Source organism: Ostrea edulis, chromosome 3 (assembly GCF_947568905.1).
Source record: "Ostrea edulis chromosome 3, xbOstEdul1.1, whole genome shotgun sequence".
NCBI lineage: Eukaryota > Metazoa > Mollusca > Bivalvia > Ostreida > Ostreidae > Ostrea > Ostrea edulis.
Window position 1 is genome coordinate 42534370 of NC_079166.1, and position 17694 is coordinate 42552063.

General features: G+C 34.2%; 1 protein-coding gene across 1 annotated transcript in view; it reads left to right on the forward strand.

The window, feature by feature from the left end:
- Positions 1 to 17694, forward strand: part of LOC125677048 (phosphatidylinositol phosphatase PTPRQ-like) — a 70692-nt gene that overhangs the window by 26883 nt on the left and 26115 nt on the right. Inside the window, exons 24-47 of the mRNA XM_056160902.1 lie at positions 175 to 468; positions 1135 to 1428; positions 2091 to 2384; positions 3052 to 3345; positions 4016 to 4309; positions 4980 to 5273; positions 5944 to 6237; positions 6908 to 7201; positions 7872 to 8165; positions 9280 to 9576; positions 11339 to 11614; positions 11835 to 12134; positions 12974 to 13162; positions 13284 to 13370; positions 13622 to 13839; positions 14062 to 14257; positions 14351 to 14680; positions 14761 to 15054; positions 15260 to 15415; positions 15521 to 15649; positions 15859 to 16028; positions 16120 to 16200; positions 16295 to 16367; positions 17120 to 17308. Of these exons, the coding sequence (XP_056016877.1) occupies positions 175 to 468; positions 1135 to 1428; positions 2091 to 2384; positions 3052 to 3345; positions 4016 to 4309; positions 4980 to 5273; positions 5944 to 6237; positions 6908 to 7201; positions 7872 to 8165; positions 9280 to 9576; positions 11339 to 11614; positions 11835 to 12134; positions 12974 to 13162; positions 13284 to 13370; positions 13622 to 13839; positions 14062 to 14257; positions 14351 to 14680; positions 14761 to 15054; positions 15260 to 15415; positions 15521 to 15649; positions 15859 to 16028; positions 16120 to 16200; positions 16295 to 16367; positions 17120 to 17308 (5631 nt within the window). The remainder of the gene's footprint in view (positions 1 to 174; positions 469 to 1134; positions 1429 to 2090; positions 2385 to 3051; positions 3346 to 4015; positions 4310 to 4979; positions 5274 to 5943; positions 6238 to 6907; positions 7202 to 7871; positions 8166 to 9279; positions 9577 to 11338; positions 11615 to 11834; positions 12135 to 12973; positions 13163 to 13283; positions 13371 to 13621; positions 13840 to 14061; positions 14258 to 14350; positions 14681 to 14760; positions 15055 to 15259; positions 15416 to 15520; positions 15650 to 15858; positions 16029 to 16119; positions 16201 to 16294; positions 16368 to 17119; positions 17309 to 17694) is intronic.

Genomic DNA, 17694 nt, shown 5'->3' on the forward strand with positions numbered 1-17694 from the left:
CATCTGATAAAATAACAAATAAGAAGAATAAAAAGTGAAGTACAATTTCATAACAAAGACGTAAGAACTATCTAGTAATTACTTTATTGATAAAACAATCATAATGTAAACCATAATAAGATGAATAAATTTTATTGAATTCACATCACTTCAATCTCACCATTTCTTTTACAGGGCCGGAAGATCCAACTTGTTCCGCGGGACTGATAACAGCATCTACCAAAGACAGAATTGATATTGATCTTACAAAGATTAATACTGGTGAAAACACGATGCAGGTCTGTATTTATTATGATCCACCGTCCACCCTCGGAAATGTGTCATGTGTAAGCAAAGACTTGCTGAATACAACAATATCAGGACTTCTACCAGGAACTCGGTACTCATTTTCCATATATGCTTTGATAACAAACAATGGACAAGACATAAAGAGCTTGGACGGATGCAAGAATTTCTCCCAGTTTACAAGTATGTATATGTTCAGTATCTAAGGAATGGTAGGAAACTAATCATGTAAATGAAATACAATATATCAGAAACTCTGTGTCATATTAGTGAGTGTCTTCGCTTTCCTAGGCGACATAATGTACTTTATTTAACACTGAAATCTCCTGCAACTGCACATTTGACACATCTCCACGAAAATGCTATATGATTTAGTTCTACCACTTGCAATTCATGTTTTCATTCACCGTAGGCATTTGGTCGGAATTTGTCTCGTTAACATCTGCAATTAGTTGTGATCACTGTTAAAGGTATCTAAGTTATGGACCTTTAAAGCTTTACTTTCTTACTAATGTATTGCCCTCGTTAATCGTCTGATATATTCCATCGGGATCGGTGATAATGCAATAACGTGATTTTAGCTCGTAGGACGTGAAAAGCATTACTAGCGTTATACATTGTATGATGTGGTATGGGGATTCATGTATTATACAGATTTTATCACTTTATCCTAAGGTTACGCAAACATAATAGTGTACCTAAATATATTTCTGCAAATATAATAAATTAAACAACATCACCAATGTGATCATATTCTGTATGAATTTGGTAATGAAACAACCAAAGAGTTAGATGAATAAATCTTATTGAATTCAAATCACTACACTCTCATCATCATTTCTTTTACAGGGCCGGAAGATCCAACTTGTTCCGAGGGACTGATAACAGCATCTACCAAAGATAGAATTGATATTAATCTTACAAAGATTGATACGGGTGAAAACACGGAACAGGTCTGTGTTTATTATGATCCACCGTCCACGCTCGGAAATGTGTCATGTGTAAACAAAGAGTTGTTGAATACAACGATATCAGGACTTCTACCAGGAACTCGGTACTCATTTTCCATATATGCTTTGATAACAAACAATGGACAAGACATAAAGAGCTTGGGCGGATGCAATAATTTCTCCCAGTTTACAAGTATGTATATGTTCAATATCTAAGGAATGGTAGGGAACTAATCACGTGATTGAAATATAATATGTCAGAAACTCTGTGTCATAATAGTTGTCTTCGCTTTACTAGGCCAGATATTGTGCTATATTCAACATTGAAATCGCATGAAACTGCACATTTTGACACGCCGTCACGAAAAAGCTAAATGTTGCAGTTCTACCAACAGCAACTCATGTTTTCATTCACCCTAGACATTTAGTCGGAATTTGTCTCGTTAACATTTGTAATTAGTTATGATCAATATTAAAGGCTTTTAAGTTATGGACCTTTAAAGCTTTACTTTCTTACTAATGTATTGCCCTTGTTAATCGTCTGATATATTCCATCGGGATCGGTGATAATGCATTAACGTGATCTTAGCTCGTAGGACGTGAAACGCATTACTAGCGTTATACATTGTATGGTGTGGTGTGGGGATTCATGTATTATACAAATTTTAGCACTTTATCCTAAGGTTACGCAAAGATAATAGTGTAGCTAAATATTTCTGGAAATATAAGAAATTAAACAACATCACCAATGTGGTCATATTCTGTATGAATTTGGTAATGAAACAACCAAAGAGTTAGATGAATAAATCTTATTGAATTCAAATCACTGCAATATCACCATCGTTTCTTTTACAGGGCCAAAAGATCCAACTTGTTCCGAGGGACTGATAACAGCATCTACCAAAGATAGAATTGATATTAATCTTACAAAGATTGATACGGGTGAAAACACGGAACAGGTCTGTATTTATTATGATCCACCGCCCACTTCCGGGAATGTGTCATGTGTAAACAAAGACTTGCTGAATACAACGATATCAGGACTTCTACCAGGAACTCGGTACTCATTTTCCATATATGCTTTGATAACAAACAATGGACAAGATATAAAGAGCTTGGGCGGATGCAAGAATTTCTCCCGTTTTACAAGTATGTATATGTACAGTATTCGTAGGAAACTAATCACGTGATTGAAATATGATATATCAGAAACTCTGTCTCATAATGGTGACTGTTTTCGATTTACTGGGCGAGATGCGGTGCTTTATTCAACATTGAAATCTGCAACTGTAAATTTTGACACGCCTGCACGAAAATGCTAAATATTTCAGTTCCACCACATGCAAATCATGTTTTCATTCTCCGTAGGCATTTAGTCGGACTTTGTCTCGTTAACATTTGTAATTAGTTGTGATCAATGTTAAAGGTTTTTAAGTTATGGACCTTTAAATCTTTACTTTCTTACTAGTTTATTGCCCTCGTTAATCGTGTGATATATTCCATCGGGATCGGTGATAATGCAATAACGTGAGTTTTAGCTCGTAGGACCTGAATAGCGTTACTAACGTTATACATTGTATGATGTGGTGTGGGGATTCATGTATTATACAAATTTTATCACTTTATAAAAATATTATATAAATATTACGCAAAGATAATAGTGTAGCTAAATATTTCTGGAAATATAAGAAATTTAATAACATCACCAATGTGGTCATATTTTGTATCAAGTTTGCTAATGAAACAACCAAAGAGTTAGATGAATAAATCTTATTGAATTCACATCACTACAATCTCATCATCGTTTCTTTTACAGGGCCAAAAGATCCAACTTGTTCCGAGGGACTGATAACAGCATCTACCAAAGATAGAATTGATATTAATCTTACAAAGATTGATACGGGTGAAAACACGGAACAGGTCTGTATTTATTATGATCCACCGTCCACGCTCGGAAATGTGTCATGTGTAAACAAAGACTTGCTGAATACAACGATATCAGGACTTCTACCAGGAACTCGGTACTCATTTTCCATATATGCTTTGATAACAAACAATGGACAAGACGTAATGAGTTTGGACGGATGCAAGAATTTCTCCCAGTTTACAAGTATGTATATGTACAATATCTAAGGATTTAGGGAACTAATCATGTAAATGAAATACAATATGTCAGAAACTCTGTGTCATAATAGTGAGTGTCTTTGCATTCCTAGGCGAGATAATGTACTTTATTTAACACTGAAATCTCCTGCAACTCGGCATTTGACACACCTCCACGAACATGCTAAATGATTTAGTTCCACCACTTGCAATTCATGTTTTCATTCACCGTAGGCATTTAGTCGGAATTTGTCTCGCTAACATTTGTAATTAGTTGTGATCAATGTTAAAGGTTTTTAAGTTATGGACCTTTAAAGCTTTACTTTCTTACTAATATATTGCCCTCCTTAATCCTCTGATATAATCCATCGGGATTGGAGATAATGCAATAACGTGATTTCTAACTCATAAGACGTGAATAGCGTTACTAACGTTATACATTGTACATTGTATAATGTGGTATGGGGATTCATGTATTATACAGATTTTATCACTTTATCATAAGGTTACGCAAAGATAACAATGTAGCTAAATAATTCTGGAAATATAAGAAATTAAACAACATCACCAATATGGTCATATTCTTATCAAGTTTGCTAATGAAACAACCAAAGAGTTAGATGAATAAATCTTATTGAATTCACATCACTACAATCTCATCATCGTTTCTTTTACAGGGCCAAAAGATCCAACTTGTTCCGAGGGACTGATAACAGCATCTACCAAAGATAGAATTGATATTAATCTTACAAAGATTGATACGGGTGAAAACACGGAACAGGTCTGTATTTATTATGATCCACCGTCCACGCTCGGAAATGTGTCATGTGTAAACAAAGACTTGCTGAATACAACGATATCAGGACTTCTACCAGGAACTCGGTACTCATTTTCCATATATGCTTTGATAACAAACAATGGACAAGACGTAATGAGTTTGGACGGATGCAAGAATTTCTCCCAGTTTACAAGTATGTATATGTACAATATCTAAGGATTTAGGGAACTAATCATGTAAATGAAATACAATATGTCAGAAACTCTGTGTCATAATAGTGAGTGTCTTTGCATTCCTAGGCGAGATAATGTACTTTATTTAACACTGAAATCTCCTGCAACTCGGCATTTGACACACCTCCACGAACATGCTAAATGATTTAGTTCCACCACTTGCAATTTATGTTTTCATTCACCGTAGGCATTTAGTCGGAATTTGTCTCGCTAACATTTGTAATTAGTTGTGATCAATGTTAAAGGTTTTTAAGTTATGGACCTTTAAAGCTTTACTTTCTTACTAATATATTGCCCTCCTTAATCCTCTGATATAATCCATCGGGATTGGAGATAATGCAATAACGTGATTTCTAACTCATAAGACGTGAATAGCGTTACTAACGTTATACATTGTACATTGTATAATGTGGTATGGGGATTCATGTATTATACAGATTTTATCACTTTATCATAAGGTTACGCAAAGATAACAATGTAGCTAAATAATTCTGGAAATATAAGAAATTAAACAACATCACCAATATGGTCATATTCTTATCAAGTTTGCTAATGAAACAACCAAAGAGTTAGATGAATAAATCTTATTGAATTCACATCACTACAATCTCATCATCGTTTCTTTTACAGGGCCAAAAGATCCAACTTGTTCCGAGGGACTGATAACAGCATCTACCAAAGATAGAATTGATATTAATCTTACAAAGATTGATACGGGTGAAAACACGGAACAGGTCTGTATTTATTATGATCCACCGTCCACGCTCGGAAATGTGTCATGTGTAAACAAAGACTTGCTGAATACAACGATATCAGGACTTCTACCAGGAACTCGGTACTCATTTTCCATATATGCTTTGATAACAAACAATGGACAAGACGTAATGAGTTTGGACGGATGCAAGAATTTCTCCCAGTTTACAAGTATGTATATGTACAATATCTAAGGATTTAGGGAACTAATCATGTAAATGAAATACAATATGTCAGAAACTCTGTGTCATAATAGTGAGTGTCTTTGCATTCCTAGGCGAGATAATGTACTTTATTTAACACTGAAATCTCCTGCAACTCGGCATTTGACACACCTCCACGAACATGCTAAATGATTTAGTTCCACCACTTGCAATTCATGTTTTCATTCACCGTAGGCATTTAGTCGGAATTTGTCTCGCTAACATTTGTAATTAGTTGTGATCAATGTTAAAGGTTTTTAAGTTATGGACCTTTAAAGCTTTACTTTCTTACTAATATATTGCCCTCCTTAATCCTCTGATATAATCCATCGGGATTGGAGATAATGCAATAACGTGATTTCTAACTCATAAGACGTGAATAGCGTTACTAACGTTATACATTGTACATTGTATAATGTGGTATGGGGATTCATGTATTATACAGATTTTATCACTTTATCATAAGGTTACGCAAAGATAACAATGTAGCTAAATAATTCTGGAAATATAAGAAATTAAACAACATCACCAATATGGTCATATTCTTATCAAGTTTGCTAATGAAACAACCAAAGAGTTAGATGAATAAATCTTATTGAATTCACATCACTACAATCTCATCATCGTTTCTTTTACAGGGCCAAAAGATCCAACTTGTTCCGAGGGACTGATAACAGCATCTACCAAAGATAGAATTGATATTAATCTTACAAAGATTGATACGGGTGAAAACACGGAACAGGTCTGTATTTATTATGATCCACCGTCCACGCTCGGAAATGTGTCATGTGTAAACAAAGACTTGCTGAATACAACGATATCAGGACTTCTACCAGGAACTCGGTACTCATTTTCCATATATGCTTTGATAACAAACAATGGACAAGACGTAATGAGTTTGGACGGATGCAAGAATTTCTCCCAGTTTACAAGTATGTATATGTACAATATCTAAGGATTTAGGGAACTAATCATGTAAATGAAATACAATATGTCAGAAACTCTGTGTCATAATAGTGAGTGTCTTTGCATTCCTAGGCGAGATAATGTACTTTATTTAACACTGAAATCTCCTGCAACTCGGCATTTGACACACCTCCACGAACATGCTAAATGATTTAGTTCCACCACTTGCAATTCATGTTTTCATTCACCGTAGGCATTTAGTCGGAATTTGTCTCGCTAACATTTGTAATTAGTTGTGATCAATGTTAAAGGTTTTTAAGTTATGGACCTTTAAAGCTTTACTTTCTTACTAATATATTGCCCTCCTTAATCCTCTGATATAATCCATCGGGATTGGAGATAATGCAATAACGTGATTTCTAACTCATAAGACGTGAATAGCGTTACTAACGTTATACATTGTACATTGTATAATGTGGTATGGGGATTCATGTATTATACAGATTTTATCACTTTATCATAAGGTTACGCAAAGATAACAATGTAGCTAAATAATTCTGGAAATATAAGAAATTAAACAACATCACCAATATGGTCATATTCTTATCAAGTTTGCTAATGAAACAACCAAAGAGTTAGATGAATAAATCTTATTGAATTCACATCACTACAATCTCATCATCGTTTCTTTTACAGGGCCAAAAGATCCAACTTGTTCCGAGGGACTGATAACAGCATCTACCAAAGATAGAATTGATATTAATCTTACAAAGATTGATACGGGTGAAAACACGGAACAGGTCTGTATTTATTATGATCCACCGTCCACGCTCGGAAATGTGTCATGTGTAAACAAAGACTTGCTGAATACAACGATATCAGGACTTCTACCAGGAACTCGGTACTCATTTTCCATATATGCTTTGATAACAAACAATGGACAAGACGTAATGAGTTTGGACGGATGCAAGAATTTCTCCCAGTTTACAAGTATGTATATGTACAATATCTAAGGATTTAGGGAACTAATCATGTAAATGAAATACAATATGTCAGAAACTCTGTGTCATAATAGTGAGTGTCTTTGCATTCCTAGGCGAGATAATGTACTTTATTTAACACTGAAATCTCCTGCAACTCGGCATTTGACACACCTCCACGAACATGCTAAATGATTTAGTTCCACCACTTGCAATTCATGTTTTCATTCACCGTAGGCATTTAGTCGGAATTTGTCTCGCTAACATTTGTAATTAGTTGTGATCAATGTTAAAGGTTTTTAAGTTATGGACCTTTAAAGCTTTACTTTCTTACTAATATATTACCCTCCTTAATCCTCTGATATAATCCATCGGGATTGGAGATAATGCAATAACGTGATTTCTAACTCATAAGACGTGAATAGCGTTACTAACGTTATACATTGTACATTGTATAATGTGGTATGGGGATTCATGTATTATACAGATTTTATCACTTTATCATAAGGTTACGCAAAGATAACAATGTAGCTAAATAATTCTGGAAATATAAGAAATTAAACAACATCACCAATATGGTCATATTCTTATCAAGTTTGCTAATGAAACAACCAAAGAGTTAGATGAATAAATCTTATTGAATTCACATCACTACAATCTCATCATCGTTTCTTTTACAGGGCCAAAAGATCCAACTTGTTCCGAGGGACTGATAACAGCATCTACCAAAGATAGAATTGATATTAATCTTACAAAGATTGATACGGGTGAAAACACGGAACAGGTCTGTATTTATTATGATCCACCGTCCACGCTCGGAAATGTGTCATGTGTAAACAAAGACTTGCTGAATACAACGATATCAGGACTTCTACCAGGAACTCGGTACTCATTTTCCATATATGCTTTGATAACAAACAATGGACAAGACGTAAAGAGCTTGGACGGATGCAAGAATTTCTCCCAGTTTACAAGTATGTATATGTACAATATCTAAGGATAGGTAGGGAACTAATCACGTCATTGAAATATGATCTGTCAAAACCTCTGTGTCATAATGGTGTCTGTCTTCGCTTTACTTTGCGAGATGTGGTGCTTTATTCAACATTGAAATCTCTTACAACTGTACATTATGACACGCCTGCTTCCTATCGTCCAATTGTGTTGTTACATTGATCATCATTCAGACGCTGCACTTCTCAAAACGTGGTTACATTTAAAGAGAACGGGAGAAAAAACTCGAGAACCTGTGCATTTCATAAACTACTGGTTTAGGAACATGCATTAGGAACTTAACATAATAGCAATTTACACAGACCAATTTTAGGTTTTTATGAAAACCCGTTCTCTTGTCCTAAAATTCTATAAGATATCTATCTAGTTATCAATAGCATTAACTGTAACAAGGAAATTCATTCTAGACCCCGAAAATGTTTTGGAAAAATTGTTTCACAAATATCAAAACATACTGGCTTGTCCGTACCTGTGTTTACTTTGGATGTGTTGCAGACGAATAAGATAACCACGCTCATCGCATGAAAATGCTAAATGTTGCAGTTCTACCACTCTTAATTCATCTTTTCGTTCACCATAGGCATTTGCTTGGAATTGTCTCGATAACATTTGTAATTAGTTGCGATCAATGTTAAATGTGTTTGAGTTACGGAGTTTTAAAGCTTAACTTTTGGACTAATGCATTGCCCTCGTTAACCATCGGGATCGGAGATTCTGTCATAACGTGTTTTTCAGCTTTTAAGACGTGAATAATTTTACTAGTGTTACACGTTGTATGATGTGATATGGAGATTTATTTCATGAAAAGCGATATCCTCCGACACGTATTTAAGCACCTGCTATGTTTTCAATCAATTATGTGTATCAGTGACGTATTATATAGGTTGTATCACTTTATCCTAAGATTACGCAAAAATAACAATGTAGCTAAATAATTTTGGAAATATAAGAAATTAAACAACATCACCAATGTGGTCATATTCTGTATCGATTTGGTAATGAAGCAACCATAGTTAGATGAATAATTCTGATTGAATTCACATCACTACAATCTCATCATCGTTTCGTTTACAGGGCCAAAAGATCCAACTTGTTCCCAGGGACTGATAACAGCATCTACCAAAGATGGAATTGATATTGATCTTACAAAGATTGATACGGGTGAAAACACGGAGCAGGTCTGTATTTATTATGATCCACCGTCCACTTATCAAGGAAATGTCTCATGTGTAAACAAAGACTTGCTGAATACAACGATATCAGGACTTCTACCAGGAACTCGGTACTCATTTTCCATACATGCTTTAATAACAAACAATGGACAAGACATAAAGAGCTTGGACGGATGCAAGAATTTCTCCCAGTTTACAAGTATGTATAATTTCAATATCATAGGATAGGTAGGGAACTAATAAAGTGACTGAAATATGATATGTCAGAAACTCTGTTTCATATTAGTGCCTGTCTTTGCTTTAATAGGCGAGATATGGTGCTTTATTCAACATAGAAATTTCTTGCAACTGCACATTATGATACGCCTGCTTCCTATCGTCCAATTGCGTTGTTGCGTTGATCGTCATGCAGACGCTTCGGTTCTCAAAACGTGGTTATATTTAAAGGGAACTGAATGTAATATCGAGAACCTGTGCATTTCATAAACTACTGGTGTCTGAATCACGTGCATAAGGAGCTAACAATAGTTTTTTGACTTTATGGAAACACGTTTTCTTGTCCTCAAATTCTATAAAATATCTATCCAGTTTTCATTTGCGATAACGTTGCTTTTTAAAAAGTTGAAATCTCTTTCAACTGCTAATTTTGACATGCCAGCTTCCAGTCATCCAATTGTATTCTTGCATTGATCATCATTTCGACGCTGCATTTCTCAAAAAGCACTTACATCTAAAGGCAACACAATCAAATATCGAGAACCTGTGTATTTGATAGACTACTGGTGTCCGAATCACGCGTATTAGGAACTTACAATAATCATGCGTTACAGAGACCAATTTTAAGAATTCATGGAAACACGTTTCATTGTCCTCAACTTCCATAGAATATCTATCTAGTTATCAAATGTGTTAGATGTTACAAGGAGGATTGTTTCTAGACCCCAGAAATGTCTGGAAAAATTGTTAGAAAACATTCAGCAAAAAATAGTTCTATACGTTTCTTTTCTTTATAAATCAGTTGATGCACCAATCGCGATATTGCAAATACTATTGAATCTACCGCATCCATTTTGTTTCCTTCAGACAGTTTATGCATTGATATGTTGGACATGTAATCTTAAAAAATGCTGGCAGGTCCCTCTGTTTTCTTTAGATGCGTCACAGGCGAATAAGAGAACCACGTTTTTATATAACAAGGGGAACTGTAATCTTGCTAACTTCTCATAGTCCTCATAATCATATTCCTGATATTGATATGCTTGTTCAAGGGGTTCTGGGATTTTGTTGACACTCTCAATGATATACTTTAATTGTTTTGTTATACCGATACAAAAACTGAAACCAGAATAAAATTTTATACAGTGTTGAAAAGCTGGATCCATGGGACCTACTCATCATGTCTGTTGTCATTTGCTATCGTAAACAGGGTCTTATACTGGGCCCAATTAACTCGTGATGTTATTCCATTTTATGTTGAATGTTTCTTATTCCATTCGGAACATATTCAAACTTTCCATATATAAAAAGATTCTGGAAAGTGTTCCGAATAAATGTGTATCAGTTCATTGAACTGTCACACCTTTCCGCAGGGAATCACTCATTTTACGATAATTTTGAAAAATCGGTAGAGGATAATAATGATATTTATGTCAATTGTTTTTTCATGTTAGTTTTGCGCGTTGTTTTTTTTTTTTTTTTTTTTTTTTTTTTCATGTTGACATTGAATTTTCTTGCCATACATTTTTCCGTGTAATTCATCAAACATCATAATAAAACTTAAGAAATGAATATTTATGTTGAGATAAGGCGACGCATTTTTAATTAACTTTACATAAGATAAAATCAAATGAGATACTTTCTCGTTCTAATCATTTTGTATATATCTATGGTTTTAAACCAGCATAAATAATATTTTTGTGAAGGTATGTTGTTTATACATTATGCCTTCTACATTTGTAAAGGACCAAATAACCCTGACTGCACATCAGCTGTTATCTCAAACATTGGAGCATACGACTTTACACTAAATCTTACTGCCATGAAAACTGTGGATGCTACGGGGTATGTGGTGGAATACACAACCACTGACACACAGAAGAATGCCACATTTACTTCACATTCACTTGTTCAACAATTGTCCAATCTGACATCAGGATCATTGCATACTGTCACGATATATTCCATCGGAATCCGAGGTCTTCTTAGTTTACATGGCTGCACAAAAACGTCGTACTCCAGTAAGTTCATAATCAGTTACACTATGAAGTCCAACTAAAGTGTTTATGTCATGATTTCAACAGATTCTTGAAATGTAAAACGAAACCATATGAACTTTTTTCACTTAAAAGGTTATATTATCTTAACGCTTATATGTTGTTAAGTGATAAATAGTGACAATATATCATTTCAAAATAAGATTATACAGCATATTCTCTTTACCAATTATATATTTTTCAGGGCCCACCATACCTGCAGATAATGTTAGAATTTACAATGACACCTCCTACGTAGCTATAGAATGGACTCACTTAGATGGGAATGTCGAGAAGTATACCGTAGAGAAAAGTTGTTCATGTGAAAACAGTTCCTGCATGTCTTGTACTCCTAGTGTCGCAATTTCCAAAACCACAGACTTAATAAATTCTGTAAATATAACTGGCCTTAATCCAGGAACATACTGCAACATCTCCATAGTTTCCGTATCTGGGAACCTACATGGTGACCCACTCCAGATCATCGTGAATTCATCCGAGACAGGTATCAACACGTTATTGAATTTAAACAGTTTGATCATTGAATGAAAGCAATAACTCCAAGTATATGCTAAGTTAAGGAAAAGTGAATCCGCAATTCTGTTTTTATTTGGTCAGGCTTAGTTCAAGGTCACAATCTTTGTCACACCAAAGGACCATAAAAATACCTTAGAGCAAGTATACATCCTATATATATCAATGATTCATTACAATGAGTTTCTTAATTTGTTGCTTAAACTCTGTGTGTGGAGGGGGTGTGAGTGTGTACGTCCTACACAATGACAGAAATGTTTATGTATAGTCTCGAAGAATTTCTTTTACTTTAGGGATAGATTGAAATGTTAAAAATAAAATTCCAAAATATTCTTATTTTTTCTTCTTCTCTATAACTCATAGAAATATATGTAAAACTGATACGGTACCAATTTTGATGCACCAGATGCACATTTCGACAAATAATGTCTCTTCTCAGTGATGCCCAAGCCGAAAGTTTGGAAAATCGAAATAACAATGAAATTGTAGGAGCTACAAGGAAAACTAGAGTGCCAAAAAACTAGAGCCACATTCGTCCAAGGATAAGAGCCATGCATAAGGGAGATAATCCTTAATTTTGAAATGAATTTCTAAATTTGTCATATATATATATATATATATATATATATATATATATATATGCAAGGTGAAGATAACGAACAGTGATCAATCTCATAACTCCTACAAGCAATACAAAATAGATAGTTGGGCAAACACGGACCCCTGGACACACCAGAGGTGGGATCAGGTGCTTAGGAGGAGTAAGCATCCCCTGTTGACCTATATATAAGAGAATTTTTTGAATTACAGAGCCTGGAAAAGTCAGCTCTTTTGCAGTCACAGAAGTTACTACAGATAGCATTGATGTAAAATGGGTAGATCCGGTGTGTAAAAATGGAGATATCCTCCGATACAAGTTATCAATCTCACAAGATCAAGGATCAGTTCAAACAATAGACGGTTTTCAAAATACCTGGTCGTTTAAAACTTTGCAAAAAGGTAAGAAATGAATGTTCAAATGGAGTAATTGGAAATTATTTATTTTAGCATAAAGTTTAAGAGATATGGTTATCACAAAATGTTCTATACATGTAGCTTAGAAGCTATTTCTAATTTTCAGGAACTTTCTACAACATTACCATAGCAGCTGTAAACACCAAAGGCGATGGACCGATATCATATTTACAGGTTTACACTCGTGAAGCAGGTAATCATAGGGCATTTTAAGAGCACGTAACAATATAGGAGGATTTTAAGAATCTTTACGCCATTTGTACATAATCAAAAATTGTCGATTCTTGAAAAAATATCCGAGTTAATTTGAAAGCTAAAAAATACGCTTGGGGTTAATATCTGAAATCTAAATATCGATAGTTGTGTTTGTCAATCGTACATTGTATAAGTTTAGCTCTTTTGATAATTAAATGGTTTATATTTCTCTATTTATCCTGCATTCAGCTCCCAGCAATGTCACCAATCTTCGGGCAACGAATATCTCATCATCTTCTGTATTTGTTTCTTGGGGAAAACCCACTTCCCCAAATGGTATCATTCAAAATTACGAAGTTCTGGTACAATTACATTCAAACTGTGTACAAAAAATAAAACTTAAATGTAGCCATTGTATGAGAAAACATAAAGATGATTCTGCACATTTGAAAGAAGATCCAGATCAGGTATGTTTTATCAATTTTATATTATTCACTTCTGTCCGTTCAATATAGTTCCAAATGTTTCTTTAATTTCTCTAAAAGTGAATTGTAATTGGGATCCTTTTTAGTCAAGATATATCTCTCCATAAAACAAGCAAATTGAATATTTGGAATTAGTATATGCACTGATAATTACCTTAACATACTAGTATATCTTCTAGATATAAGTTTCGCATTATTTTCTAGAAACCAACTATTCCACCGGAATCTGAGAAATGTACCCCCCAAAAATCAATCAACTTCATGGAAAACAACAACATGAAATATTCAGTTGTTGTCCACGATTTAAAGTTCTTTACAGAGTACAACATCTCTGTATTTGCATTAACATTCATTGGGTCTGGACCGGTTTCAAACACAGTAGTCAGAACATCAGAGGACAGTAAGTTTTAAAAGTGAAAGTGTAATAACTATGTATTCATTTTCTAATCATAATTCTAAGTACTATTGAAATTCCGCTTTCTATTTATTTTAGGGCCATCACAGCCTACGAATCTTCGGGGAAATAGTACCTCGGAATCGGAAATCTCACTGGAATTTCAAACCCCAGTATTTCGAAATGGACATATTATTCGTTTAGATATGGAATATAAATACAAAACGCAGAATACATGTCTTTCCGATAATTTGAAATATGAAACAAGAACTAAAATTGTACAATTGAACAATTCCATAGGCGAAATATACGTCTCCTCTCTTGAAAATCTGTATAGCTACTGGGATTACACCATAAGAGCAAGAATGGCTACATCTGCTGGAAGTGGAGATTATAGCAAACCCATAACTATACGCACAAAACCTGATGGTAACTAATTTTACTGCATTTGATTAAAACGTTTCTGACATTTACTCATGATTTAATTTATCAATGTTTTTGTCTTTTAGTTCCAGAAATTGTCAGAGACATTAACATGGGACATTTAACATCTAGAAGCGTTCCACTAACTTGGAAAAAACCATGTCAACCTAATGGAATAATTGAATATTATCTAATCAAAGTGATTGGCAGGATCGTGTTGGAAGCCGATCCATTACAAATCCCATCCAACGACACGTCTTACACTGTAACTGATCTTCTTCCTTATCGGCAATATTCATTCAACATTTCAGCTAAAGTTGTCGGTGTGAACATTGCTGGAGAATCCGTTAAATCACGAGCAGTGAATACAACCACTGAAGGTATGGAGTAATACTTGTATAGTTCCCCTTTCATATGGGGTCCCTTCTGATTAGATTTAAATCTCATGAATACATCTTTTATAATTCAGCTGAGATTATATGTATGGAGACAAACATGCGTATATGATATATGTAATTGTTATTCATTGATTCTATCAAGTTATGTACTTCCGTATCTTCAATGCTATTGTTTGTTTTGATTCAGCTGCCAAGAAACCCAGAAACGTGACATTTAACACCACACCGTTTTCTGTTTTCCTGAGATGGGAACTACCGATTTTACAAACTGGTCCAACGTATTACAGAGCCTATGCACTTGATTCAAGAAACAACATAAATACATCAAGCTGTTTAACAACAGGTTTTTGTCATACTAGCAAACAGTAATGCTTTATGTAGTGGAATCTTATGTACGAAAATGAAATGATTTGTATATTTCAATGGTATATATCAAACTGACTTTTAGGGTATAGGAACACATCATGCACGATACAGGACCTGCATCCGTTTTGGAATTACAGTGTAACAATCTCTGCTATCACTGATCCATTTGGGCCAAATTCTACTACAGTAATCATCCGTACCAAGGAAAGTGGTGAGTAGGTTTAACACCTATCTGAAGTATGGACTATGACGTAACAATTAGTGATACACGTTTCAAAATAATATTACAAATTCCTTGTTGAAATTGGCTTAAATGGTGATTTTGTTCTCAAACAATCCAACACATTGCTCAATGGGTTTATGAATCCGTGATGTCTTTGTAAGTTTTTAAAAGGAATTTACAATGTATTTGAATAACAGCTCCAGGAAAAGTAAGAAGTTTTCAAGTCTCTCAAGTTCAAAATGTCACTGCTCCGCGTGAAATTACGTTATTGTGGGCGGCACCATCAGAGACGAACAGGAACGGAATAATACGAAAATATTTCATACAGTACTGGGTGGTATATTCCACAGGGAGACTTATTGGTCAGGTTAGTGTGTCTGTATCAAATAAACGCTTAAATCAATGCATCATGAGATGACTATTGTAATGTATATTCACTACATTTTGACATCTTTCAGGTTAAGACGCTTGCATACGCACCGGACATACTTTCGACTAGTATAACACAGATATTGCCAGAAAATACATACTTTTTCCAAGTATGCATCGCTTTTCTCAGAATTCACTGAATAAATTGAAAGTATATTTCAAACTTTGTAATTGGCATATTATATCGGTTGCTTTTGCTTCTAGATATTCCCATCTACGATAGCTAATGCTACTGAAAAGGATTATGTCAATGAAACAATCAAAATTTCTGCCGGAGGTGAGTTTCTTAAAAAAATAATCAGCCAACTTTACAGGTACATTTAATTAAAAGGTGTGTTTGTTCACTGAAGTTGAAGCGCATTTAAAGGAATTAGTCTCTAAGTATATTGTCATATAATATAAGATTGGTGATAAGGCATATTTGTTTATAATTTTTGTTCTTCAACACGTATAATTTCAATTTACTGTAAAAACCAGATAATTTCATTTTTTAAGACTCAAACATAAAATAAATAATATCGCATCATTTCGAAAATCAAACGTAAATGCGAAATAGTCCCAAAATTACAGTGGGTCCATACCACAATTCGAACTCAGTGTCTTAAAAGGACTGCTTTACGCTTTCTTCCAAAATTTAGTTTTTCACTTTAATGATCAATATCTACTGTCTAATGTGTTTAAAGGATTCACAAAAATTACGGATATACATCAAAACGGAAGCTCATTATAGATAGTGTTTCACTCTTTGTGTAAACAAATATTGAGATATGTTATTATTTACACGGTTTTTGAAAATGTATCGTTATCGATCAAAGTTTATGAAAAGTTGAATTACTGTCCACTGATTATTAATGATGAATATTTTGCAATTGATGTATTTGAACCAGAAAAAAACCACAACTAGCATCATTTTAAGTTTACTTTGAAAATATTATGAGTAAAGTTTGCAGTCTCAATTGAAGTTATAAAACTAGAATTAAAAGATGTATCATAGCATACTTTGATTATTTTCTTGCTTCTTTTTTCCAGCACCGATTCCTATTAAATTACCCAGTTATGTGAAAGTCATATCGTTGGGACCATCTGCAAAACTTTCAAACGACGAGCAGCAATTGTCTGTTTCCCTTAATTATCGATCCCTTTGTGATAACTTAAATGGAAATCCAGACTCGTGGTACATTATCGTCGCTGAACAGTCAAGCATACCAGAAAAATTATGTAAGTAATCAAAATGTGTTCTTTTCCACGGAATTGCACGTCTTTAAATTATACTCAACAAGATATATGTTATATGCATCATCAATCAATTGAAGGCCTTCTCCAGATTTGAAGAAACTTATTGGAAGAAAACATGATTCCTGAAGATTATTGTCATACATAAAAACAACCTTAGGACAATTTGGTTATGAATCAAAAACACTGTAGATAATGTCTAGTGTTTGTTAAGAACTGAAGATGTTATACCGAGTAGTACAATAGTCAGGAAAATCGGAATTTTGAATGTGGATCTTGAAGAGTATCATAAGGTGCACAATTCTATAAAATATAGCCGTTCTTGGCACACTGATTTTGACTGCGGATAACTCCGTTTACCTGATCAGGAT